At 42.3% G+C, this 25,932-nt stretch overlaps 1 protein-coding gene across 1 annotated transcript in view; it reads left to right on the forward strand.

The window, feature by feature from the left end:
* Window positions 1-25,932, forward strand: part of LOC147707467 (collagen alpha-1(XIX) chain-like) — a 1,668,057-nt gene that overhangs the window by 1,262,269 nt on the left and 379,856 nt on the right. The window contains exon 15 of the mRNA XM_086925649.1: window positions 25,652-25,687. Within this exon, the coding sequence (XP_086781775.1) occupies window positions 25,652-25,687 (36 nt within the window). The remainder of the gene's footprint in view (window positions 1-25,651; window positions 25,688-25,932) is intronic.

Below are 25,932 nucleotides of genomic sequence, written 5' to 3' on the forward strand. Positions count from 1 at the left end.
AGACATCGAATGTGTGGGCTTTCAGCCTAACCCGGAAGGAATACTTCCACTAACACTGATAACAGTACCCATGGACACAATCCTGAAAGAGCACGGAAACTTTCGTGAATGGGGGATACTAACAAGTCAACTGCCACCAAAGGTCTATCCAACACCCTTTTTAAACACAGGAAGTCACATAAACAAATCACGGCTTGGAGAAATTAACACTGTGTTCTCCATATTAAAAAATCCTCTCGGCAAAACAAACCTGGAAGACAAAAAACACCCTAACACATTAGAGAAAGAATACAGAAATGAGGTAAATGAACAATGGATCATGACATCCCTGCACGGTAACAAGGAGCATTGATAAACATTACCACAAGAACTACTGCAAGAAAAGAATATGGCCACTTCTACAATGAAGATATGCTCATGGAACATAAATGGGATTTGTGGAAAATTGATGGAAGCTAAAATACAAGGATTCTCAAACCAAAACCATATAGTACTATTGCAGGAAACATGGGCAATAGACCCATTTATGTTAAAACACTACAGGGGATATTTCAAACCAGCAGTTAAATATCAGAAATTTGGACACCCCTGTGGAGGTCTAGCAATATTTGTATCGAACGAACTAGAAGCAAAACATGAGCTAATCCATACGAACAATCCAAATCTTCTTGCAGTAAATATTCGCTACAAATCTTGTAAAAATTGGCCATATAAAGCTCTAACCTTAGTCAATGTTTACATACATCCAAAACGGATCTCAAAGAAAGAGATGACTATTGCCCTAAACGACTTTTTATTGGAGCAAATTTTGGAAGAGCCATTGACCGATTACATTGTAAGAGGGGGCTTTAATATAAACTTGTTAATGCCCTTAGTGCGGGGGCAACTTTGTCCAATCCCAAAATTAACAATGGGCAATACCGGACCCAATAATGGAACCTAGAACAGACAATAAACAAAATAGAATAGGGAGAAATTTGGTGAAGGACATGGAAGCGCTGGGACTCAGGATACTAAATGGCAGATTTCCAACGGACTGTCCACCGGCTTGTTCTTTTCACTCAAGTAATGGTTATTCACGAATCGATTACACATTAACATCGTTGATTACTTTTAACAAGGTGACATCTTATTGCTTGTATAAAATCTCGGAAAGTGATCATAATCAGCAAATCATTGAGATAAACCTATTCTGTCCAAAAATCTGAAAACTTCCAGACAATCCCAGGTCAGATCTGTACCATTAACTATAAGAAACTCATATGGAAACCTGAAAACACGGATGAGATCACGGTAAAGGCAAAAACCTAGTGATAGAATGCATGGACTAAAGAACAAAGACAACTGTCATAGACCGATGGGAAAAGTTTACCCAGAAAGTAGTAACCTACAACACAAAAACAGGTGTACAAAGGGGAAAAGTGGCCCCGAGCAAAAAAAGAGAAACCAGAGAATCTAACATCTTTCTTCCGCATACTGTAAGGAAAATCAGAAGTGCGCGAAACAGGCTCAGGAGACAGCTAACCAAGTCCCCGCTCAACGAGGAAATAGTGGCATTATTAAGAAATACAAATTATACTCTAAGGAAATTGATTTGGAATGAAAAGATTAAAGCCAGACAAGACCTGCAGACAAAAATATTCCACGCAAGCACATTAGCAAACTCAAGGGAGTTCTGGAGATAATTAATGGCCTAGCTAGACCAAATAAAGCTGCCATAGGATCTAGTTTATCTGAAGAATGGGTGACGTTTCTTAAAATACATCTAAATCCTAATCAACCAGCATATAAACAATGTATTGCTAATGTAAGCACCACAAAAGTTCACCTAGAAGGTGATGGTGAAATTTTAATAACCAAAACTCAAGTGGCCAGATTGATAAAAAATCAAAAGGATGGGGCCCCCGGTCCCAATGGTATCCCTTTATTACTATTTAAAGAAGCACCTGATTTTTGGTCAATTTACCTTACAGATGTTTTTAAAGAAGTGGTCCAGAGCGGTAAAATCCCGAATTCATGGAAAGGATCACTTATAACACCCATAATTAAGAAAGGAAATTGACAACTGCCGGAAAACATCGCCTAATTACTTTGCAGGATACGGATGCCAAGCTGTTTGCTGGAATTCTATTAACGAACTTAACGGACTGGGCAAAAGAGAAATGGGTACTGCCCCTGAACCTCTATCAAAGGCCTTGGTACGTACACAAACATTTTAACATTATCAATACTAATTGACAAAGCAATTTTATCTAAACAACCGTTATACCTATGTTTCGTAGATTTTAAAACTGGTTTTGATTGCGTTGACAGAGAACTTCTATGGGATAAACTTAGCAAACAAGGAAAACCGGATAATCTGTTAAAGAAAATCAAGCTCCTGCACTCAGAAACTTGGGTTAGGGTGAGGACGGGTGAGGGAAAAACATTAACCAAAAAAATTCCTACATCTAGTGTTCTCAAACAAGGATGAGTGTTGGCCCCCTTACATTTTAATCTATTTTTAACTGATCTTACCACTTTGTTAAATGAAATCAACGCACACCCTCCAAGGTTGGCTCAAAAACAGATATCCAACCTATTATACGCAAATGACATCATACTTTTAAGTCACTACAAAGTCGGAATGCAACGACTAACTGATGGCATCTCTAAGTATGCAAAGGAAAATGGTATGTACATAAACGAAGCTAAGACCAAGGTAATGGTAATTACAAAAAATTTACGACTTAAATCTATACATAAATGGATCTTGCAAGACAAAAAATTGAAGCGAGTAGCTGATTACAAATACTTGGGCGTCACTTTCAACGATAACGGCAATTTCCAGATGCAAAAACTGGACATTACAAGGAAAGCGAACTCCCTTGTCGCTGCATTTAGAACAATTCAGAAAGCCATAGGAGACTTGTCTTATCGCCCCTTATTAAAAATAATTGCAACAAAATTACTGCCTACCCTAACATATGGTAGTGAGGTGCTCAACGGGAAAGGCGCGGAGATCATCAATTCCGCTGTCGCCAAAACATACAGAACCTTATTCTCTCTCCCAAAAAATGCCTCACAAGCCCAGGTGAGATTAGAGTTTGGGCTAAGCAACCAATGGTACGTAAGAAATGGGCACACACTGAAAGTGTGGAACAGAATAAAAAAGGATCAGGACAATGAAATGTCTCGCTTACTGTGACAAGAAGTAAAAAATAATAGAAACCTAACTGCTCCTACTTAAACAGAGCAATTGATGAATTTGGTATAACACCCATTTGGAACACCACTGTCGCGCAGGAGAGCTTAAAAAAACAGTAAATAAACTTACTGATCATCTCTACCTGATAAAGGACAAAGATACTTTCGTTAAACAAAATCATGCATGGCCGATCGTTATTGGATTCAAGAACAAAAATGTCCAAAACTACCTGGAAAAATGATGGCCGAAAGAACAAAAACAAATCTTTATTAATGCTAGATTTGGCTATTTTCCAGGCTTATGTCATTTGGCACCATGGAAAAGATTAAATGATAACAACCTATGCAGGCTATGTAAATTAGGACAAGAAAACATCCTACACTTATTGTATCTTTGTCCAGATTTGGAAGCTGAAAGAAAAACTATACTTAAGAAACTATTTAGTAAAGGTGGTGTAAGGACATGTAGGCAGGCCCTAATGTCAAGTTTAAATCCAGATGATCTACCAATTAATTCAGCATTCGTCAAATTCCTTTGTGCTGTACAAAAAAAGTTAGAGGCTTTTGTTTGATTAACTTACGGATTGTTTGAATATGAATTTACAGAATTAACTTTAAAAATAACCATAAATGATTGATTATTATAGCACCTAATGTGTACGGTAAATGCCTAGGTTTTAGGAAATTAATTTAACATACGGATTTTTTAATAATTTTAAATTTGTTAATGTTTTATCAGCTTTTTGTAAGATTTTAATTAATCAAACAAATAAAATAAATTTGAAAATTTGAAAATATGCTTAGTATTATCTCGCATTTTAAGCATTTTGAGATAACCATCTGTTACAAATGGGTTTTCTGGTTGGCTAGGGTATGCACCTAAGCTAGGCAGAATCCACCCCTCTGGTTAGGATATGGCAATTACAAGTTTAAAATAACCCCTACTCACTCCCTTGGTAGCTTGGCACAAGCAGTCAGGCTTATCTCAGAGGCAATGTGTAAAGAATTTGCATATAACCAACAGTAATCCAGTGAAAACACCACAAAAGGGCACCACATCAGTTTTTAGAAAAAAATATCCAATATTTATCTGTGTAAAGCAAGACCAAAATGATAAAAATCCAACATACAGTGATCAAAATACGAATAAAGCAAAAATAGGCTTCATATACAGTTCCTTGAAGTCGATAGCTCCGTCCGGGGCTACCACGATGTTGTGAACAATCAAATCCAACAGTTCCAGCCGGTCGCGGGCCTGCTACGGTGTCAGGGAGACCCATAAAACATTACCTCTGGAGATTCAGGGTGTTGGAACTTGCGGTGAGCTCCAGAGGAGCAGCGTCAGCAGGTGTTGATACCGGGAGTCAGTGCAGGAGTCATCGGGCCCATGATGTCACACGAGGTGCAGGTTTAAGTCAGGAGTGCCAGCAGGCATCGGGCTGCTGTGTGAAGAGGAACAGTGGGACATGCATTGCCCTCAGGTCGTGGTGCAGGCAGCGACTCGGTGATGGTCGTCCATCAGCGTCGGTGAGACCAGGGCTGCGTTGCGAAGTGGAGCGATGCTCGATGTGATGCAGACATTTCACGGTGCAAGCCGCACCATGAACATTGCTGAAGCGCCGTCATAGGAATTGTAAATGTACTATACTTGTAAAGCGCACAGCTTCCCCAGCAACGGGGCGTCCCAGCACTGTATAACGCTGTGGAACCCCTCCTGGCTCTCCCTGTGAGAAGCCCCTCCTGGGCACCCCCAAGGTAAAGCCAGGCATCCCAGTGTTGTTAGGGCCGTTGTGGAGATTAAGCAAGCTATTACCCAGAGTTGCAGCATGGGACCCATGACTAGAGTAGGCGTTGAGGCGAGAATTATCGAGTACGCGGACATTGAGCCCAAGACCCTGCCACGTCGGGACTTGAACCCTGGTCCCGGGCATAATCTCTGCTTCAGAGTCTGCTGCTCTAACCAGTGAGCCACGCTTCTCCACATAGGTGAGACCAGGGCTGCTGTTTAAAGCGGGACAGTGCTCCGTGTTCTCCTTGAGCAGTGTCCACAGGCAGCGGCATCGGTGACGGAATTGGTGCTTTGTCAGTGACACCAGGGTGGTAGTGTGAAGTGAGATGGTGTGGAGTGTGGTGCACACAGGTCACGGTACAAGCAGCGGCTCAGTAGTGGCATAAGACGGCGTCATCAGTGAGAACGGGGTTGTGTTGTGAAGTGCAGCTGTGCCCTCTGCTTTGCCTACTGGTCACGGAGCCGGCAGCAGCATCATTGACAGCGCTGGGTTACCTTTTTACCTCTGTGGCAGCTGAAATATCCAGTTCCAGATGCCAGTTCCCGGAAGTTATTGAAGTATTTGATTTCCCTGAGACTTCCAATAGGAGGATAGCTCTACATCAAGCCCTTGGAGATACTTAGTATGCAGAAAGAACAATCCAGTCTTTTCCATGCCCAAGACAGAAGCAGAAATTGCAGGCCTACTCAATAAAGCAACCACAGCAAATGGGCAGTAAAGACTCCTGGCAGTTGTTCCAGCTCTACTTCCTGGCAGGTTCCTTAGTCCAGCAGAAATCTAAAGTTCTGGTGTAAGGACCCCAAAATTGATACCATATTTCCCTTAGAAGTTGGTGCAAACAAAGTTTCTCAGGCACACCAGTTCAGCCTGGCTCAGGCTAGGTTCACTGCAGGAGGTGGAGCAGTCACTGTCCATTCAGGTGCAAGCAACAACACCTCCCACTACTCTAAAAGAAGCCAACCTAATTCAGCCTGGCTATGAGTCAGCCAGGAAAAGCAGGACACACCTCAACCCCCCCTTGTGTCCGTCTAGTATAAATGCACATCCCCTGCTCCTCTCACTCCATTTCACAACCCAGACAGGGAATACACAAAAGGCTACACAAAAGGCAGAGGCAGACGGGATAGCTGGTTAGACAAGACAATACCCACTTTCTAAAAGTGGTATTTTCAAACACACAATAATTAAAATTATCTTCCTTAAAAGATTTATCTTAAAATCCTGAGTTCAGGCATGCTAAACTCAATTTTTCTATCAGCTCCTCTTGGCAAGCTACATGTAAAGTATGACCAAGCAGTTCTAAAGTTAACATATGGGAGTGATAGCCTTTCAACAGCAAAAATTAAATACACGGTATTTTACTATTAGGACATACAAAAAGACACCACTACAAGTCCTACCTTATAAATACACTGCAACCTATCCATCGGATTATCTTGGGCCTATCTTAAAGGTGACTTAGATGTAAGAAGAGGGAAGGTAAGGGCCTGGCAAGTTGGTGCACTTTCAACACACAAAAATGGCCCTGAGGAGGTTTAAAGACCAGCAGGGGGCGACTCCCCTCTATCCTCTCTATCACAAATCGGAAACACATAATGGCCCCAGGGTCTCAGTATTAAAGAGAAGAGTGCTGGAGTGCAGAACGGTTTCCTTCACTCACCTGAAGATGGCATCCTTCATCATAGGGTAAACTCCTCACATTGCAAACCTATCCGCAAATCGGGGTACAAGCTCCTCACTGAGATGGTGGAGCTCAGGGATGTTTGGTTTGCAATAAAGTAGAGGTATCCTAAAACCTATAGATGAGCATGGTGTGGTGTAAGGAAGAGAAAAGAGAGTGTGTGTTACCTAAAGCTGATTCTTTGGTATGCCGAAAAGCTTTATTGGGAAACCAGAGGTCAGGTGTCACGACTGCAGTGGCGACAACATACAGTATTAACAGAGGAGCTAAGATTCGTACTCAATTCACGGATAAGGCTAGATACCCAAGATGGAGAGGAAGACATATAGTATCTACCTTATTCGTAAATCAGTGCTTGTCAGCGATGAGGAGGAACAGAACGCTAAATGGTGGAACGGAATGGCCACAATGAAAGTCAGGTTGCCGTTCTAGCGTTCTAGAGCACGAGTGCTGCAATGCTAACAAGGTGCGCGTTCCACAGGTGAACTACGCACTTCAACTGTAACCGTTCCCGGGTGAAGAGGTGCTTCTCTTCGCTATTCGGAACTCAAAGCTGTTTAGTCAGAGAAAGAAATAAAGTTCGAATTTTCGCATGCGCAACGTGGGAGCTACGGTGTCCTGTGACAGAAATTTCTTGTACGAGTGAGGTAACTCGGAAGAACTCAGCAGTGTTTTCGACGGTAGGAAATTCCTGAACACTTGAACTGTAAAGAACTATCTGTTTGTCACAGAACTTTGAACTGACTCCGCAGATTCTGGTATAAGAACATCATTACATTAAGAGAGAAGCAATAGCCTTGTCTTTAAGGGGTAAGATATACTAGCAGTAGCATCATAGTAGTAAAGAAGTGTGAATCAGGTAGTTTGTTATAACATGCCTTCTTTCTAGGTACACTGCAGTATTCCCAAGACCACTGATGAAGAAGCTGAGACGCTTCCAATCAAGGCTGTCTCTCTTTTCTCTTCCACTTCCCCTTTCCCTTCTGCTTTAAACATCACTTTGATTTTATTATCGAGTGGTGGTTGAGGCGGTGGGGCGTTGGGACCATCGTCGACTCCTGTGGATATCGTTGGTGCCTTGACAGATTGAAGTGCGTTCTTTTATCTACCCGAGTCGGCAATCGCTGAAGGTTTGGATTTAAAATCCTTGGCGGGGGTTCTGGAAGGGTTACAAAACCAATTAACTCGCACGTCAGAGGAGAATAGGGTTCTTAGAGACGAGGTCAAAAGGTCAAAACAAGAGACTCAACAAATCAAACACAAAATGGAGGCAATTCTGGCGGGTACTACTCCTTTACCGGGGTTGGATCCTACTCGTAAATCAGCTGCTGAAGCAGCAACTCAAGTGATACACTCGGTAGCTCCAATCATTCCGTTAGCCTTCCCTGAGACATTTAGCGGGGACCCCCATAAGGCCCAAATCTTTCTCACCCAGTGTTCTCTACATTTTTTATGTAGAACGGTAGTGTTTAAAGAGGATCAAGCGAAGCTTGCGTTCATACTGTCCTACTTGAGCGGTGACGCCGCAGCCTGGTATATGCCATTAATCTCCAGAAATGACCCTGCCTTGTACGATTTTGAGCTCTTCAAGAAAGAATTTTTGAGAATTTTTGATAGGCGCACTGCCAACCAAGCTACAGACAATGAATTGCTGGATCTTAATCAGGGGAATCGTGATTTGGTAGCGTACATTGCCCAATTTAATAAACTAATTGTGGAAACAGACTGGCCCGAAGGCATGCGCTCAGCCATTTTCTATCGTGGCCTACGGGACAAGTTAAAAGACGCCCTGGATCAAATACCGAAGAGACCGCAAGATATTTCGGAATTGATAGATCTGGTATTACAAATAGATCTTCGACTTTATGAGAGGCGATCTGAGAAGAAAAAAGATTTTAGAACCTGTATTCCTCGCATAGATCGCATCAGGCCAGAAAGCAAATCCGACGTCGTTACTGGAGAAGAACCAATGCAGATAGGCTCTATCAGAGGTCCCTTGACTAAAGAGGAAAAGAAGAAACGACGTTCGAACAATTTATGTTTGTATTGTGGAGCCTCGGGTCACTTTGTGAAGGAGTGTCCGAAGAAACCCAAGATCAGTTTGGGGCTAAAAGAGAAATCCCATCAGTAGAAGGAGTTGCCCTGATGGGATGTTCAGAACAGTCAACTCTAGATCATCAACAACTGGTCAACACTTTGCAATCAGCGGCGCCTCACTTGACACTCACATTTACAGTCAAATTTGGATCACGAGCAATCACAGGGGTGTCAGTAATGATTGATTCTGGCGCTACAGGAATCTTTTTCGATTTGAGGTATGCTAAAGAAATTGGAGTCAAGGCCATCAAGAAAAAACATTTTGAGGTGGTCAAAGCGGTAGATGGTACCAATCTGACTTCTGGCCCCATCACGGAAGAGACTGAGACGTTGGAGTTGGAAGGTTTGCAGGGACACCGCGAATTCATAAGGTTCAATTTGATTGATGCGCCACAATTTCAGTTAATTTTGGGGTTGCCATGGTTGACCGAACACAACCCCACCATTGACTGGGAGAGGAGGACAGTTGAAATGAACTCAGAGCATTGTGTGAAGAACTGTTTTGGGGGTGAAAACTCATGTTCGAAGCATCGGCCGCTCATGAGTTAGCACAGCTCACTACTAGCATTTGTGTTCTAGAGACACAGAATATTCCCAAGGAGTACCAAGACTTGGCCAGTGTATTTGACAAACGGAAGGCTGAGAGACTCCCTCCTCATCGGGAATATGATTGCAAAATTGAGTTAGAACCAGGGGCTATATTGCCTTGCAGCCGAAATTACGCCTTGACAGAAGCAGAAAATGTTCATCTCAAAGAGTACCTGGACGAGTACCTGAAACTAGGTTTTATTCGGCCATCAGAATCGCTGGTGTCGTCGCCTTTGTGTTTCCGTCCTAAGAAGGATGGGACCCTGCGCACCTGCATTGACTACCGAGCATTGAACCAAGTGACAGTCAAGAATCGGTACCCTTTGCCCCTTATTTCACAGCTCCTGGATCAGGTCAAAGGGGCCAAAATTTACACCAAGCTGGATTTACGAGGGGCCTATCACTTGGTCCGTGTAGCTGAGGGTGAAGAGTGGAAGACAGCATTTACGACTAAATACGGACTATTTGAGTATCAAGTCATGCCCTATGGTTTAAGCAACGCACCGGCGGCTTTCCAGCACTTTGTCAACGATGTCCTGCAGGAGTTTTTAGACAGAGTAGCAGTGGTATACATTGATGACATATTAATTTTTTCGGATTGCGAGGAGCATCATGTTAAGCATGTGAGAGCAATTTTGAAAAAGTTGCTGGAGAACCATCTTTATGTCAAACTTGAGAAATGCTCATTCCACGCGGAGCGTGTGGAATTCCTTGGTTTTGTTCTGTCAGCTGAGGGAGTAGAAATGGATATGTCCAAGGTTAAAGTCCTTCAGGATTGGTCATCGCCGAAAAGTGTGAAAGAAATACAAAGCTTCATTGGCTTTGCCAATTTCTATCGACGATTTATTCCAAACTTCTCTACCAAGGTTGCACCAATCACTCAACTTTTGAAAAAAGGGAAAAAGTTTGAATGGTCCAACGCAGCTGAAGCAGCTTTTCAGAATCTAAAAAGGCTTTTGTCACAGCCCCAGTTTTGATGCACCCAGATCCAGAACAGGCCTTCTATGTGGAAACTGATGCTTCGGACTTTGCTACCGGTGGTATATTGTCTCAACGAAGCAAACAATCGGGACAGCTCCACCCAGTGGCTTATCGTTCGAGAAAATTGTCTGATGCCGAAGTCAATTATTCTATAGCTGACAAGGAATTGTTGGCGGTGAAAGAAGCTTTTCAAGACTGGCGCCATTACCTTTTGGGAGCCAAACATTGTGTAACAGTATTTACAGACCACCGAAATTTACAATTCTTAAAATCTACAAAAACCTTGACCCCCCGGCAGCTGAGATGGTCCTTGTACTTTTCAGAATTCAATTTTGTAATAACTTACAAACCGGGAGCCCAAAACGGAAAGGCTGATGCTTTATACAGAATGAATTCGAGTGAAGAAGAGAGAGCTCCACTGAAGGAACCCATTATTGCAGCAGACAAAATCATCGGAGCAATCCACTTGGAGGAATTTACAAAAGAAGTTCAAAAAGCCTTTTCGGTTATAGAATTTAAAGATTGGGCAGAGTTGGGAGACGAGAGAACTGTGGCGGATGGTCTTCCATACTTCGGAGGAAAATTGTACCTACCAACTCAAGTATTGCAGGAAAAGGCCATGAGTGGGTGTCATGATGATCGACTAGCAGGACACAAGGGCGTGAAGAAAACATTGGATTTAATCAGGAGATATTTTTGGTGGCCAAGCATGGCGGCTCAGGTGGGACAGTATGTTTCAACTTGTGAGATTTGTATCAAGGGAATACCTAATCGACAAGCCCCACAGGGTTTGTTACATCCTTTGCCCAATGCACCACATCCATGGCATACAGTGACATTAGACCTAATTGTAGATCTACCTCCTAGTCAGCGCAATACAGTTATATTGGTATTTGTAGACTCCTTTTCTAAAATGGGTCATTTTGTTCAATGAAAATCTGTGCCTTCTGCCCCTCAACTGGTACAACTATTTAATCAACACATCATTCGTGCACATGGAGTCCCTCAGGTAATTATATCTGATAGAGGAACACAATTTCTATCGAAATTTTGGAGAAAATTCATGCACAATTTAGGTATCGACACACGATAATCTACCAGTTCCCATCCTGAAACAGATGGGCAAACCGAGAGAGTAAACCAGGAATTAGAGCAATATTTGCATCTCTACCTGCTGGAACAGGAGGGAAACTGGTCAGATGTGTTGTGGACGGCTGAATTTGCTTACAACAACGCACTTCACAATTCCACTGGGTATTCCCCATTTTTCTTGAATTCAGGCTGACATCCTAGTCTGATGATTAGTAGACAGGATGTTGCGGTGCCAGCCATCACAGATGTAATGACAGAGTTAAAAACTTCTTATGAAAAGGCCCAGAGAAATTTAACAAAAGCTAAAGAAACCTACAAGAAACAGGCAGACAAGAGAAGAAGAGTGGGAGCTAGCTTCAAAGTTGGGGATCAGGTGTGGTTGTCCACCAAACATCTGAGACTTAGAGGGAATAGGAAATTCCAACCGAGGTTTATCGGTCCCTTTAAGGTTTCAAAGATCATAAACCCAGTGGTGGTAAAGTTGCAACTTCCCAAGTCTTTAAGGGTTCATCCAGCTTTTCATATTTCCCTCTTAAAGAAACGTCCAATGAATGCTAGACTTAAAAACACTCCTATGCCAGTAAATGTAGAGTCAGAAGATGAGTTTGAGGTCAGCAAAATATTAGATTAAAAAATCTATAGAAACAGATTGTATTACTTGGTAGATTGGAAGGGGTTTGGCCCGGAGGAAAGATCATGGGAACCCTCCTCAAATGTTCATGCTCCAAGATTAATCAAAAGCTTCCATAGGGCTTACCTTAAAAAAACCAAAGTTGGGGGACCCCCCTTTGGAGGGAGGTACTGTCACGACTGCAGTGGCCACAACATACAGTATTAACAGAGGAGCTAAGATTCGTACTCAATTCAAGGATAAGACTAGATACCCAAGATGGAGAAGAAGACATATAGTATCTACCTTATTCGTACATCAATGCTTGTCAGCGTTGAGGAGGAACAGAACGCTAAATGGCAGAATGGAATGGCCACAACGAAAGTCAGGTTGCCGTTCTAGCGTTCTAGAGCACGAGCGCTGCAATGCTAACGAGGTGCGCGTTCCACAGGTGAACTACGCACTTCAACTGCAACCGTTCCCGGGTGAAGAGGTGCTTCTCTTCGCTATTCGGAACTCATAGCTGTTTAGTCAGAGAAGTCGGAGAAAGAAATTAAGTTCAAATTTTCGCATGCGCAACGTGGGAGCCACTGTGTCCTCTGACAGAAATTTCTTGTACGAGTGAGGTAACTCGGAAGAACTCAGCAGTGTTTTCGACGGTAGGAAATTCCTGAACTCTTGAACTGTAAAGAACTATCTGTTCGTCACAGAACTTTGAACTGACTCCGCAGATTTGTTGCAACTTAGTTTACTCATAGTTAGGGTTCATTTTCTTTGTGGTGCGACATCAACATTTCGTCAAGTTCCAGTTGATGCAAGTCAAGGTTAATCTATATCAGCACCAGGTAATGAGTGGAACTGAAGGGGGTTAGAGGAGCAATTATAGAGTCACAAACCATTGACTGTAGATATATGTTGTTTTTGCAGGATTCTGGTATAAGAACATCATTACATTAAGAGAGAAGCAATAGCCTTGTCTTTAAGGGGTAAGATATACTAGCAGTAGCATCATAGTAGTAAAGAAGTGTGAATCAGGTAGTTTGTTATAACATGCCTTCTTTCTAGGTACACCGCAGTATTCCCAAGACCACTGATGAAGAAGCTGAGACACTTCCAATCAAGGCTGTCTCTCTTTTCTCTTCCACTTCCCCTTTCCCTTCTGCTTTAAACATCACTTTGATTTTATTATCGAATGGTGGTTGAGGCGGTGGGGCGTTGGGACCATCGTCGACTCCTGTGGATTTCGTCGGTGCCTTGACATCAGGATTAAAAAGCAAAACAATGACAGGAGTTCATTCAACCTGTAATAGAGCAGTGGGGGTCGACATGTTTCAGCCTTGTACCCTCCATAGAGGTGTGATGGCTTTCTTCAGGACCGATATGAAAAAGAAAAAATATGAGGTGATGTTACCACAAATATCAAGCTGAGTAAGTGGAAAATATATATACAACACCAGTGGCTGGAGTGGTTCGCCACTCACGTGCGATTTCCACTGCTCATGGTACTACCCGTGTTATCGGATGACCGAATAACACCTTGAACCTCAGCACAAAAACTTGAGGTGGCATCCAAATCTCCAGAGGAGAGCAGGAGCAGAGATGCTGGACCTGGCATGGCAAGGCTGATTGTGGGTCTGTATGGGCCAGTAAGAGTGCCTGCACTGTCCAGCTTGACTTTGTATCCCCCGATTTGGATGTCACCTCGAGTGATGTTGGTCACTGCACCTGCAGTGGCCAGGGCCCTGATGGGGTGTTTGACCTGGGTGACGTTCTCCAAAGTGATTGTGTCTGACAGAGGCACTAACTTCATGTCACCATACATGAAGTCCTTGTCGGATGAGTGCGGAATAACTTATAAGTTCTCCAAGCGCTATCACCCCCCCAAACCAACGTTTTTATTTAAAAGTTCAACAAGACCTTGAAGGGCATGATAATGTCTCTACCTGAGCCCATGAGGCGTAAGTAGGAGTTTCTCCCTTCATGCCTTCTCTTTTCCTACAGGGAAGCGCCACAGAAGAGGGATGGTTTTTTTTCCTTTGAACTACTACTCTTAGGGGACTTCTTAGCCTTGACAGTGAGGGGTGGATATAAACTCCCAGGAAACTCCTTCATAATGTAGTCGGCTACATGCTAGCCCTCTACAACTAGATGCACTGCTTCTGGAAAAAGGTGAAAAGTAATCTTGAGGCCAGTCAGAAGCTATGAAACGCTGGTATGACCAGAAGGCCACACCACTCTGGTGGGGTTTCAACCTGGCTATTGTTATATGGTTCCTACGAATTCAGTAGGACTGTATATTAGATCAACAAAACTTCAACATACAGAGACTGAGTCTTCCTATATCTTCAGAAAATATTGGGTCAGCTACCTCACAGCACCGCATCTAAACTTCTAAACCTCCAGAGTTATAGATGCTGCCGGCAACCTCAAACATGTCCACTCTTATTCTCAAGCAATTAGTGGAAACAGATCAAGCCCTTTCATTTGTCACTTTTGCATGCCTACGGCTTTGCAAAGAGAAGAGACAATAATACATTTTCAAATGTTTATTGAAAAGATCTAACCCTTGTAAGTAAAACAGCAACTGCGATAATTAGTCAGATGAGACCCATCATTGTTATAAGCACTATTACAATGGTGAAAAACAAAAACAATTGAACCATTTTAATTGTTCAGAATGTTACTCCTATACATCACTAATACCTCTACTCTAGCGAGTGCATGATGGGAATACCCTTCTGCCAACCCCGCTGGATTGATATAACATCATACCTTGGTGTAATGTTTCATGAAGTTAGCCTCAGTGCATTAACAAATGCACCCAGTCTCAGTGTACAAGCCTGCACACATCTCTTCTTGCGCAGCTATCTTCCTTTTTAGGATGAATGTCGGGGCCTGGGGAGCTTCACCTGATTCATAGCTATCTGCAGCATTCATGATAATTCCAATGTGAAGTGCCTCTCATCAACTTCAAAATGGAGGCTGTTTCAACAATAAAACACTAGCCTCATCTCATTCTACTAGAGACACAGAAAAAATCTTTACTTAGTCTGGAGAAAAAATGCTATCTCCTACTAACACATAATAGAGCAAGGGCATCATGTTTTCTAGTATGTATGTCCCTGGAACTAACAGTGCAGACTACAAACAGAAAACAATGTCTACTAAAAATAAATTAATGCATGTAATTTTCTCTTGTTGGTAAAACACGTGTGCAACCCACCATCTTTAAAAGATGCAATTTAAAAAGAAAAACTAAAATACAGTTTAAATGCAATCCCTCTAATACCAGAAGGGGATAGTTATGGAGCCTGGGGAGCTCTGTGTGTGCAGTTTCATACAGCCAAATCAACCCCGCAAAACAAATCTTATGCCAGGCCAAAACCTTCCTTTGTAAGACATATGAGTCACCCCTAGTGTAGGCCCTTGACTGCTCAGAGGTCAGGGTCCAATGTATTAAAAGTAGGACATGCTCTTTTAAATTTTAAATGCACTAGTAGTGAAAAATTCTCTAATTCGTTTTTCACTACTGCAACGCCTATCCCTCCTATAGAATAACATTGAAGTGGCCTTATTACATTTGATAAGTGTCATTTTCAAATCAGAAGGGATAACAAGTTCAAGTTTGGTGTCTCTGGAGTCACAATTTTAAAGTCCTGAGTTATGGTGAAGTCGGATTTTAAATTGCTTTTCAGAAAATGCAATTTTCACAAAGTTACTAACAAAAAATTGGGTGACTACATAGTCCCTTGGAGGCTTGGGTAAATCAAACGTAATATTTGGTGAGGGCCTATTAGGGATTTTTTTGACAAAAATATCTTCTAGAATTAAATAAATACATTTATAAAGCCCAAATTAGTGGCTTCTGGCAAGTAAATTATCAACATTCATTGTAAACATTTAAAGCGAGTATATCATTAATAGGTAAAAAGAAACAGAAAAAAAGCAAAACAGGTGTATACTTTTGAAGTCCAAATTTATGTACAAAACTCTGTTACAAAAAAAGGGTACAAAGTACAATTCAAAAAAATTCAAAAGTGACTGAGAAGAATTTTCTTCACAGCAACTGTTTTCTCATAAACACTTTTGTTATAGCCCATTTCATATATTTTCAAGTTAGGAAAACATCATTGAAGATACAATGAACAATTCCAAAATGGACATTTACAGATGAAAATGGTAGGAGTTTTGACATTTCGGTTTTGCTTGTGCTAACGTCTATAAGACCATCTTCATGGCGCAAGTTTAGATTTTTGGAGGCCATTCTATTGTCCATTTCTTTGAATCATTATCGATTTGCCTTGTACATATGGTCACGTTCATTCATTAGGGATAAACCGGATTTTAGATGCCTCAGAATATGGTTTTCATCAACGTGAATTCGGGCACTAGACCGAGGATATTGTCATGTGGGTATCTACAGTCATAATCACTATAAGAATGTTATTTTATGATTTGATTGTGAGTTTGGAGGCTTCCGATCCCAATACCTTATTTTGATAATCTTAACTGTTTGCACACCTAGATTTGACAGAAAGATAGTATTTTTGTTAAAAGATGGGTATGAACTAATATATGAAAAGCAAATGTGGAAGTTCCATAAGTTTACACTTTGTTTGTACCACTGCAATGCAAAATGGCCGACATATTTACCTGGAATAATATGTGACCCAACCAATGTACCTCATCACTGTTTATTTTACTTTACTTTACTTAAACATGCCGGAGCTGTCATGATGGTTACCGTGTGATCAAGACAAACTCTGTGTCGAAACGCGTAGCGTTATCAAAGAATAAACGAAGCAACCATACTTCTGAGTGCGCGTCGTGCTTATGAGCAAATTTTGGATTTGAATTGGAAATTCGTTCGGCACCTGGGTTCGCTGAAGTAACGCGCCACCTGACGATGGGAGCAGGATCCCGGAAGGACCCTTCTTGGAATATGACACATATATATATAAATATATATTGGTACCAATAACATAAAATCTAATTGATTTTTTTTTAATTATAAATGAAAATATTAAACTATTTAAAAATCTTCAAACTTAAATGTAACACTCCAGTAAGTCCAACAGTAGGGAAACTGTTGGATAGTGGAGGGGTAAAAATTACTATTTCCACTCCAATGAGTGCAACAGGAGAGAAAGTGTTGGATAGCAAAGTAGTAGAAATTACTATTGCCACTCCAGTGAGTGTAACAGTTGAGAAAGTGTTGGATAGTGGAGGGGTAAAAATTACTATTTCCACTCCAATGAGTACAACAGTAGGGAAAGTGTTGGATAGCGGAGGGGTACAAATTACTATTCCAATTCCAGTGAGAACAACAGTAGGGAAACTGTTGGATAGCGGAGCGGTAAAAATTACTATTCCCACTCCAGAGAGTGCAACAGTAGGGAAAGTGATGGATAGCGGAGGGGTAGAAATTACTATTCCCACTCCAGTGAGTGCAACAGTAAGGGCAATGTTGGATAGCAGAGGAGTAAAAATTAATATTACCATTCCAGTGAGTGCAACAATAGAGAAAGTGTTGGATATTGGCCGGACAAAATGTAGTATTCCCACTTCACTAATTGTAAAATTAGGGAATGTTTTAGATAGTGGAGGGGTAAACATTACTATTCCGACTCCAGTAAGTACAACAGTAGGGAAAGTGTTGGATTGCAGAGGAGTAACAATTAATATTCTCACTCCAGTCAGTTCAAAATTAAAAACAAACAACATTTTAACAAAAATAAAAATATTTAAAAACCGAAATAAATTAGAAAATATGTAAATAGGTTAAAAATGCAAATACAAATATATTTAATAATATTTTTTCAAAAAACATACTATAATGTTAAATACATTTAACAAATACCTACAAATATATTAATTCCCACCCTTTAGCACTATAAACCCCACAACCCACACCTAAAATAAATTACACAGTTCCCATAATTAATTATCAATTAATTAACAACCAATTAATAATTAATTACAAATAAATTACTTCCCACATTAAGGTTTTAAAATCTAAATTAAATAAAAACTAATCATTAATTTATTATAATTAAATTACTTCCCACCCTATTAACCTATAAACCCACAACCCGCTACGGAACTATAAAATGCTAAATGTATTTAAAATAAAATTCATAACTACTAAGAATGTAATACATATATTAAAAAACATAAACAATACTTAAACACAAAAAGATTACATCACATACATTTAAAATATAAACTAAAACTCATAACTAATTAAAACAATTATGTTACACATCTATACTTTTGCAAACAATATTAATGACTTCTATATTTTTAAAAACAATATTTCTTACCTTCAATTTGATATTCTTGCCCACGAAATTCTTGCTGTCGATATTTTGGAATCACAATATTTCTAACTCAATATTTGCGTAAGTTGAGATTTCCCACAAAGGCCCCCATTAGGATGGTCCTCGTAAAAACGGGACCGCCCGTGATCTGAGCGGCGGTCCCGCTATGCAGATTATGATGCGCCCGCCACACTGGCGGGCGCATCATGCATGTTTAACATTGCGCCAGGCGGTGCTTTCACCAGCACCCGCCGCAATGTTAAAAATGCATGTTTTGCATTTGCATGCACAAAGCTGCATGCAAATGCGGTACCCCCCTTGTGCACCCCCCACCTCCCCTTCACCATGGGGGCCTGCAACGGGCCCCCAAAGTAAAGATGTTGCCCCCGTAGAAAAGCATAGGACCGCCCTCATTGTAATATGGTTGGCGGTATCTTGCAGACACCTCCACCATGTAAAAGCACTTTTTCCGCCGGTCGCGAAATCGACCGGCAGAAATGCGGCGGACGGTCTTTCCGTCTGCCACGGACCCCCCAGCCATCCTAGTGTGGCGGGGGTCATTTTGTTGAGGATGGCGGATGGATTGCCCCTGCCGGGCCGGCGGTAGCCGGCCAGCGGGGGCAATCTGCCCGCCATCCATATGTGCCTCTTGATGTTCTGTCTCTGCACCGTTGTGTTGCCATGCCTGGGACCAGGAAGCTCTGCTGCTGTGTGACTTGACAAGGAATCAGTGAAAGATGTACTCATTAACTGTGAGGCACTGATGTTGCCATATTTTAAAGAGACTTCTTCCTAAAACCACTGTTTGTGCTTAATAATTCCATATATTATGTGGAAGCAACAGGTATCTCTCTGAAGTCCCACTAAATGGAGGAAGTTATTGATCAGTATAGACAACTTCCAGGCAGGTAGGAGATTCCAAAAAGAGAGCATCAGAGCCCAAACAGGATCTTCCTCTCATCAACAGGGAGAAAGTCAGAGCATAAGGCCATGCCTTGAATCCTGCAATAGATCCTTGAATACCAAGATCATTGAATGCTCTGGGATATCCTCCAATGCTAAGATCATTGAATCCTTTAGTACATCCTTGAATGCCATGATCATTGAATCCTTTGGTACATCCTCAAATGCTAGGATCATTGAATCTTTTTTTAACCACATGGATGCTGCACATATTCCTCTGCTGTGCTGGGACTCAATGTAAAACAGTGTGGTCAAGCACAGCTCCACTGTACCTCATGACGAGCTGAGCTCGTCATGAGCATCGAAGGGGTTACAACCACTTACCTTTTCCACCGTCCCTCCTCTGTCTCCGCTTCTCTTCTCTTACTGACTGTAGTTGGGAAGAAGCTGCAGGAAGCACCTGCGCACACAGTCTCCACTGAGCTAATCATAATCTGCAATGCAGCATTGTGATTGGTTTGAGCGCAGTGAATTGATGCTCAGATGGGGACAGGGATCCTGTGCATATTCTCCACCAGGCTGTAAATTACAGCCTGGTGGGGAATATGCAAAGTGCGCATGATTGTTTGGCCAGGCCAAGACGTCCGGCCAAGCAGTCATGCGCACTTCAGTGTGCACAAACTAATGCTCCTCTCTGAGTCACAATCCTCTGCCCCACCCTAACACAGCTCAACAGACAGAAGATTGACAATGGAAACCATCAAATAAGAAGCAAGCAAATGAGAGTGACATGATAGCCAACTAGTGGTACGCAAAGGATGGGCTCCATGCAGCTGAAGTCTAGTAGACTCAACCTAAATAGAAGATTAGATAGGGGCAGAGAATGTCAGCTGAGATGTGAGACTGACAAAGGTAGTAAAGTCTGTGCACATTGAGGTAGACCATAAATTGGAAACCGAAGCCAGGAATGACATTGTATCCCAAAGCTCCACATCAAGTGAGCACCAGGCAAAGATGAAAACATAGAGAAATCGGGAAACCTGAACCCTGTGTGATAACTTCAGCTTCGGTTGCCTGCCTCCAGAGTTTTCTGTGAGGTATTGGTATCTCTGTAAACAGCAAAGAACCTTCCCATTCAATGATGGAGGTGTGATTTGTGTTGACCCCTGTTAGACTTGACATATTTGATGTGGTTTCCCCTGACTTTTTTCTTCCACATCCTGTAGTTTTTGATGCTCTGCTGGATTATGTTTTTGCTGGCTTAGATGCTTTGGGCACTTTGCCGCTACTGATCAGTGTCAGAGTGCATGTGCTCCCTGTTTAAATTGTGTTTACAATTGGTTCTCCCTGATTTGCATATTTGATTTACTGGTAAGCCCCTACTAATGTGCACTTAGGTTGCCAGGGCCTGTAAATCAAATGCTACTAGTGGGCCCTGCAGCACTGATTGTGCCACCCACATATCAGGCACTGAAAATGTATCTCAGACTTGCCACTGCAGTATCTGTGTGCAGTTTTTTAACTGTTATGTCGACCTGGCAAGTGCACTTTCCTGCCCTGCCCTAACCTTCCCTTTCCTTACATGTACGGCACCCCTATGATAGGCCCAAGGTACCCCTCTGGGCAGGGCGCCGTTTATGTGAAAGGTAGGACATGTACTGGTGTGTGTGACATGTCCTGAAATACTGCCTGTTAGAACTAGGGGTCTCTAGTTGGCAGAGATAGGTATCTTTGTCCAAATAGGTACCCTTGCTTCTAGTCAGGGTAAGGGGGATACACACTTTAGATAACCCCTGCTCACCTCCTTGGTAGCTTGGCACGAGCAGACAGGCTTATCCCAAAGATAATGTATAAAGTATTTGTACCAACACCCACAGTAACACAGTGAAAACATCACAAATGGACACCACACCAGTTTAGAAAAATAAAATATCTTTATCTAAACTAAATAAGACCAAATTGACAAAAATCCAACAAACAGATACTCAGTAGAATGTCTTTGAAAAGGGTTGTTGCAAAAATAAACTTGTAGATGGTAAATGTGACACTTTTCTCTCAAAGTACCTTAGATGCGTAATGCAGAACAAACAAAAGGGTCACAGAGAAGGCTCTTCCTGCACTCCGTTGTGATGCGACAAGATGGCACCTCAAAGCGTAGTGACTATCAGGTGCGATGCGATAAAATGGTGTCTCTCATGCGATGTGACAACGTAGATGCAATGTGTGCACACCCAACGGCGGTGCGACGAAATCGGTGGTTTCTTGAGCCACGACAGGCCCTGCGACACGCTTCCTTAGCGATGCGAAGGTCCAGCGACACGCTTCTCTGGTGATGCGACGGCAAACAGCGGGAGCGGCGACAAGCTGCCTTGGCGCCATGCATCTCCCTCATTGCGTCACGCTTCCAGCTACCAGCAGCAAGGGCCTCATACACATTTACAGGCACATCAGGGCAGGTCGGAACTTCCAGCAAATAAGTCAGGGAAGCTGGGGGAAGTCCTTTTGTGCCTGGGACTTCAGAAATAGGAGGCCTGCCCTTCCCAGGCCCTAGGAGACTTTTCTTTGGATGGACACAGCACACAGCAAAGTCCTTCTTCAAGCGGGGGACACAGCGCACAGCAAAGTCCCTTGCACCTCTCCTCAGCAGAAACATCAAACTGTAGGCCAGCCCCAGACACACAGCAAGGGCAGTACTTCTCCTCAGTCTCTTCAGCTGTCCTCTTTGGCAACAGGTTACTTTTGACCACAAAGTAGTCAGATTTACAGGGGTTTCAGCTCTTACATTTATACCCCAAAAATCTTTGTTATCTATGTGTGAGGGGTCCTGGACCCAGTCCAAACCAGTTTTGGGGGAGCTCTGCCAGTGCACAACTTCTTCCTTTGTGAATGTGGGCCAGGGTCTTCAGACGCACCGCAGGAGGTGGTGCCAGCATTGTGGAAGGCAGGCATAGCCCTTTTCAGGCCCAGTTGCTACTCCTCCCACCACTCCAAATGCAGATAGGTCCATTCAGCCTAGTGCTGACTCACCCAGACTCCTGGAGCCACCCCAGCCCCTGTAACTCTCAAACCAGACAGTCAATCCACAAAGAGGCAGAGGCACACAGAAAGGTTGAACAAGAAAACAGCCACTTTCTAAACGTGCTATTTTCAAACATAGAATTTAAAAACCATCTTTACTATAAGATGTGTTATTAAATTCCGAGTTTAGGGAAACCAGACTCCAATTTTCTATGTCACTCCTATGGGAAGATGTGCAGGTAAACATGTTACACAGCATTCCCCATTCTGGCCTATGGGCAAGATAGTCTTTCAATAGTGAAAGAGAAAATTGGCAGTATTTCACTATCAGGACATGTTACACACTAGTACATGTCCTACCTTTCATATACCCTGCACCCTGCTATGGGGGGTATATTGGGCCTACCATAGTGGTGTTCTTATGCGTAAGGAAAGGGAAGGGTCCGGCCTTGCAAGTGGGTACACTGGCCAGGTCAACATGGCAGTTAGAAAACTGTGCACAGGCACTGCGTTGACAGGCCTGAGACATCTCTTTGGGGCTACTCATGTGGGTGGCACAATCAGTGCTGCAGACCCACTAGTAGCATTTGAATCACCAGCCCTGGCACACTCAGTGCACTTTACTAGGGACCTACATGTAAAACAAATATACCAATCATGGATAACCAACCTCAATAACAATTTACACAGAGTGCATATGCACTTTAGCACTGATCAGCAGTGGTAAAGTGCCCAGAGTCCTATAGCCAATAACCCCAGGTCAGGAAAAACAAAGGAGGAAAAAGCTAAACGTTTGGATATAACTCTGCAAAAAGGGCTATTTCCAACACTTCCAATTTAGTTTTTCACTATTGAAAGGCCATCTGTCCCATAGGATAGAATGAGAAATACTGTGTAACATCTTACAAGTATAACTTCCCATTGGGACAAGATAGAGAAATAAAGTTTAAGCTCTTTGAACCCAGAATTGAGTAACACATAATTTTAGTAAAGATGGTTTTTAAATTGTGTGTTTAAAAATGCCACTTTTAGAAATTAGGCATTTTCTTATTTAACCATTCTGTGGATCTCTGCCTGTTTGTGTATTGACTGTCTGGTTTTGGAGTGACAGGTGCAGGGGGTGTGTATTCACTGCGGACAGCCACTGGGAGGGGGGTTGAGGTGTGCCTGGCCCTTTCTGGATGACTCAAAGCTGAGCTGAATAGACCTGGGCTGAATTTTTAGTAGTGGGAGGAGATTTCCTTGCAGCTGAATAGGGCCTGTCTCCCTTGCACAATGCTGTCTCCACCCCCTATGGTCATACTGCACCAGTGAGAATAGAACTTGTTTGTACTGGGCTCAGAGACCCCTGCACAAAGAAAACAAAGCCATTTTGGAGAGTAAGTATTACACCTGAAACCCCAAAACTTTAGATCACTTCTGGACTCGAAAAGAACCTTTGCCAAGGAGAAGAGCAAAAGAGCTGTGAGGAGGAGTTTGGACCCTTTGCTGTGTGCTTTTTTGGGTTGGCCAGCAGTTACTGTTTTTGCAAAGGAAAAGACAAAGACTGGAACTTTGCTTTGAACCTGCCTCTACAAGTGCCTGTGTGTGCTGGCCTCCTGATCTGAAGTCTCAGGGACACAAAGACTTTACCCCAAGCTCTCCTGAACTCTGTTGCTGAGAGTTCTAACCTGCCAGGAGGTTCCTTTACCAGTTCTGGGCCTCTGGAGGTTGTTCGTGCTGTTGGGAGCTGGAAGAAAAGAAGAACTGAAGAAACAGACCCATCACTTTTATTGCTGCTGTTGTTCGTGCTGTTGGGAGCTGGAAGAAAAGAAGAGCTAAAGAAACCGAAGCATCGCTCTTATTCCTGCTGTTTTGCCAATGTAGCATTGCTGTGCCAGAAAAATCTCCATGCATCTCCGCGCTGCTGCAGAACCGATGCAGCACTTGTTGCAGCTGCCAGAACTGACACATTGAAGGATCGCGGCTGTAGAAACCAATGCAGCGCCACTTTATGCTCCCACATGGCTTGACGATGCATCCCAGATTTTCACGCATCACACCTGTGTGGCAGTTATCCCGACGTATCATCCGCGGACTAGACCTTCATGGAGTCGATGCATCACTTCCCCCTACAGTCTGGATTCGGCGCATTACTTTTCCTGCGTGCAGCAGAACTGTTTATCCCCTCCCTAAGGACTCAGGAACTGACGCATCTCTTTGTTTCTCAATGCTTTCCATCTCTACAGCGGTTTGGCCTTGTGAATTTTGACTCATCTACTGGTACTTTGTGTAGAATCACGCATCCATAGTTTTCTGAGGACCCAGTTGTTTGAAACCTTTGAAAAGTCATATTCTTATTACATGTATGTTAATTTTTTGTTGTTTTGGTCTGTTGAGTTTAGATAGAAACACTTTATTATTCCTATGCTGGTGTGGTGTCCATTTGTGGTGTTATCCCTGTATTACTGTGTGTTCTGGGTGCAAATACTTTACACATTGCCTTTGGGATAGGTCTGTCTGCTCGTGCCAAAGCTACCTAGGGAGTGAGCAGGGGTTATCTAAAATGTGTATCCCCCTTACCCTGACTAGAAGCAAGGATCCCTATTTGGACAAAGGTACCTTCCTCTGCCAACTAGAGACCCACAGTTCTAACAATCCCAGACTATGATATTTTGTTTAGCAAGGGTACTAATGGCCTTATTTGCATCCACTTGATAGGAACTTCACCCACAGTCATTATGCCCCTCATTTCCATAACTAACTAGCAATTACCCATTGTTGGTAGGATTTGTATGTGCTGTAAATACTACTAGTTTCAGTGACTGGTTATTTGATTTCATTAATTGCATTTCAGTTATTCTCACACCAAGCTCCACATGATGACCCTTCATCTTTAGAGCAATGCAGACTGTAAAAATGCAAGTTTCGTTTTTGAAATATTTCTCTTTTTTTAAAACATAGATGACCTACAAGTAACTCTTTCTAATTATATGCTTTGATAAACAATGATCTGAAATATTTCATTTTAATGTATGAAGGCGGTCACATGATTTGACGAGGAGCACTTTATCTGCTGCTTTTACCTCTACATTTCTTAGATCATATCATTAACTTTCTCCCTTATATTTTCTAACAAGGTTGCATGCCTTTAATGAAGAGAAATAACCTCCATGAGTGCCTTACTAGTGTTTCAAAATGCATAAATGATTACACCAACTCTAAAATGTGAAACTAAATTGTGCTTACTTTGTTGGACTCTTCGAGAGGACGGTGAATTCAAGGTCACATTTTCAATGTAAAAGATCAATGTATTTGTTTTATTCTGCTATCACAAACATACCTGTAATTAACTATTTTACTTAAGCGGACAGCTTTATCATTTGTTTTTCTCCATTTGTATTAGGGGGACATGGGACCTCCAGGACCTGCTTCTTTGCCTGTAAGTACACTGATCAACCAACATATGTGTTTAAGTGTACAGCAGACACGATTAGCAAAATAACTTGTAGAAACAAAGTAAACATACATAGGTAAATGTTTTAACATTTCAGTTGCAGTGTAAGTTTCGAAACTATTGGGGACTCTACCAAAACCTTCCAATATATTTAGGGTCAATTATGTACGAGACTCATATACAATATGTGAAACAAGTCCATATGTGTGTAAGAAACCGTAACATTTAAA

The sequence above is a fragment of the Lissotriton vulgaris genome, chromosome 6 (genome assembly GCF_964263255.1).
Source record: "Lissotriton vulgaris chromosome 6, aLisVul1.2, whole genome shotgun sequence".
Lineage (NCBI taxonomy): Eukaryota > Metazoa > Chordata > Amphibia > Caudata > Salamandridae > Lissotriton > Lissotriton vulgaris.